This window comes from Poecilia reticulata, linkage group LG2 (genome assembly GCF_000633615.1).
Source record: "Poecilia reticulata strain Guanapo linkage group LG2, Guppy_female_1.0+MT, whole genome shotgun sequence".
Classification (NCBI taxonomy): Eukaryota; Metazoa; Chordata; class Actinopteri; order Cyprinodontiformes; family Poeciliidae; genus Poecilia; species Poecilia reticulata.
In genome coordinates this window covers 43,572,262-43,575,309 of record NC_024332.1, presented here as the reverse complement: position 1 = coordinate 43,575,309, position 3,048 = coordinate 43,572,262, and the positions used below count along the sequence as shown (strand labels likewise).

Genomic DNA, 3,048 nt, shown 5'->3' with positions numbered 1-3,048 from the left:
CATGCTGGCCTTCGCTCTCTCCATCTCATGCAGGAAGTTGTAAAACTGAGGAAGTGTCAGTTCTGGAGGAAACGACAAAAGGAGACAGATTTGGGTGAAAAATATAAATATTGGTCAGAAAAATGGTGAAAAAGTTGCTTCTAATTTTCCAAAAGAAATCAAGTAAAAAAATAATGAAGCACTTTGGAGATTACAGAGAAATTTACCACTTTTTATCACTTTAAATTTTTATTTTATTGGGATTTCGTGTGATTAACCAACTTTGTTGTTGATCTCATAAAATCCAAATAAATGTGAATTTTATTGAAGAAATCAGTCTTAAAATAGAGACTCACCCATGAAAACATTCTCAGTCGAGTTTCCCTTCCTCACCACCAGCTTCAGCTGCAGGACAGACAGCAGAGGGACGTTTGGGGTGAAATAAAAATAAGACATGAAAAACCTCACAACTTTGGATCGTTTTCCGAAAGTTTTACCTGCAGAAAAATGTTTCCCACTTTCTGAATCTCACTGGTGCCGACAGTCACTGGGAACGAGAGAAAACGTCCCAGTTTGAGTCAGAAAACGAACTGGGTTCAACAATTTACCAGAAACAGGATTCAAGGAAGGAAGGAAATGATTTAAGAAACAAAAAAATAATGAAGAAAAGAAAGAAAGAGAAAATACTGAATGGATGAATGAAATACAAATGCAGAAAAATCCAGATTTTTCCAGAAACTCTGCAAATACTTCTAATTATTTCACCCTTTTGTTTTTATCTGCAGATCATAAAATCCTCAACCATTTGGCGGCCATGTTTCTTCTGACAGGAGCCAACGACGATGTTCTGCAGCGGCAGAATATTTTCGTTTCGCTGCGATTTGAGTCGTCTCACCTCCAAACTTCCACTCCATGTCGACCAGCTGGTTGACCATCAGCGTCTGTCCCACCGCCAGCCTGGACAGCGCAGCATAATGCTGCCCCCACTGCAGCACACAGAGGAACAAGACGGCCGCCCTCAGCACACCTCAACACTGTGATGCAGCTACGTTAGCTTATTTAGCTAGGATTAGCTACAGTAGCTACACTAGCATCAGTAAAATGTGGTTTTAAACAACCAGACTGTTGGATTTGGCTGATAAATTGTTTTCAGATGCTCATATTCACTCCTTCACACGTGCTAATGATGCTAAAACACAGCTAGCTCATCAGTTTGAGCAAAACAAAGAGAAAACCTGTCAAAAATGTAATGATAAATTTTTACTTTTCAGGCTGTTAAAGCTTTTTGCTACAGCGGCGTTTTAGGGTCAATGCAAATAAAAAAAGCAGGAAAACTTACAAGGAAGTTTCTGAGTTTGAAAAGGCAAAAAACAGCTGGAAAAAAACTTTGAAATTTCTAAATTTGAAAAGTCGCAATTTTGCCCCAAAATTTTACATTAATCTCAGAAATTTTCTACAAAAAAAGGTTGGAAATTTCAGAGTCTTAAAATTAAAGAAAATGTGACTCTTGGAACTAAAAAAATTTCCAAAAGTCAAAAAAAAATTATTTTTGAAACTCAAAACTTTGCAAGTTTTTTCACTTAAAATTTTAGTGTTTTCTAGCAAATTTTTTAGTTTTGTTCAAGTTTTTGTCAGGAAATGTTTTGAGATTAATCTGAGAACTTCAGAGTTTCCCAGCGGAYATTTACTCTTGTTTTTCTTATTTTTATCTACAATGTTCCTAATTTTCCGTTGCATTTTGCAGATGAATTAGTCTGAACAACAAAACAACCATCTCTGCCGTCAGAACCACAGCTCCGGACTGTAAAAGACAAAAGTCAGCGCTGAAATGTTTGGTTTTGGACTTGATGAACGTTTGTTTCCCAGCTAGAATGAAGTTGACCCATCAGATGGTGAAATCATCACWTCAGATTTTCTTTAAATTAATTGGATGTAAATATTAATCTGGATGCCAACAGTGAGTAAATTGTGCTAAAATGCATCTTGGTTCTCTAACTGAAAGTTAACAGAACCTATTTGTCTGATGAACTAACCAGAACTTCATCAGAGCCTCTAAACTCACAGGATCCATCAAATTCAAGGGTTTATATATTTACCTGTGAAGAAAAGTGAGCAGCTTTCTCCTCGTTTAGCCCTGAGGGATRAACAGAAAAACCAGTTTTAGTTCAGGGACAATAATTTAACATTTGATTTACAAGGAAGTCAGTTAGAAACTAGAACCTAATGTGAGMAGATCCTCCTTGACTTGCTCGGTCGTCAGGTTTTTCTTCAGAGCCCCTGAGGAGAAAACAGCAGAGTCACGGCTTCAAAATAAAAGCATGAGTAGAAACGWCTAAACTAACTGAAGAAATATTAACCCTCAATAACCAAAWCTTATATATAATTAATTTGAGATAAATGTTTCTAAAGTTTAGCTAAAGTGCTAAATGTGAAAAAGAAGCATTAACATTCAATAACAAAAACTTTATTAAACTGAAATATTACAAACAAGCCAAGTAAATTTGTATTTTGGAGCTTAGTACAAATTAATTTAAGATAAGCTAAACGAGCTAAATAATTTTGAGGCTAGCAAAAGTGCTAAAGTGGTATGTGGAACATTAGCTCCACAATCAGAATATTTAAAAGTGAATAAATAAAAACTTCACCTTCATTCACCTGAAAATTCACAAAGTAAATGCTTTAGAATTTATTCAGGAAAMTTTATTCACGGGAAGCTAAGTGCGCTACATGTTTTCAAAGCTAGCAAAAGTGCTAATGAAAAATTAGCTCCGATGTTAGCGGATTAGTAGGRCTGTCYACAGCACCGCAAGAAAAGAACCCAAACATCGAAGGCTCTGTTGGCTCTTGACTGCTAGCTTAGCTGGTTTGGAGGGGATGTCGGGTGAAAACAAAATGGCTTCCCACCCTGAGGGACCAGCAGGACGCTCTTCATCAGGTTCCTCAGCGGACCGGCGCTCAACCCATGTTCCCCTGCAAATTCTGTCAGCTGCTGCATGAATCTGTCCGTCTGAGGCGCACACACACACACACACACACACACACACACACACACACACACACACACACACA

At 37.4% G+C, this 3,048-nt stretch overlaps 1 protein-coding gene across 1 annotated transcript in view; it reads right to left on the bottom strand.

Annotated features, from left to right (window-relative positions):
* commd7 (COMM domain containing 7) overlaps window positions 1–3,048 on the bottom strand; it is a 15,806-nt gene that overhangs the window by 10,178 nt on the left and 2,580 nt on the right. Inside the window, exons 2-8 of the mRNA XM_008404317.2 lie at window positions 2,884–3,040; window positions 2,200–2,256; window positions 2,076–2,113; window positions 875–965; window positions 477–526; window positions 336–384; window positions 6–62 (exon numbers count right to left, since the gene is read on the bottom strand). Of these exons, the coding sequence (XP_008402539.2) occupies window positions 6–62; window positions 336–384; window positions 477–526; window positions 875–965; window positions 2,076–2,113; window positions 2,200–2,256; window positions 2,884–3,040 (499 nt within the window). The remainder of the gene's footprint in view (window positions 1–5; window positions 63–335; window positions 385–476; window positions 527–874; window positions 966–2,075; window positions 2,114–2,199; window positions 2,257–2,883; window positions 3,041–3,048) is intronic.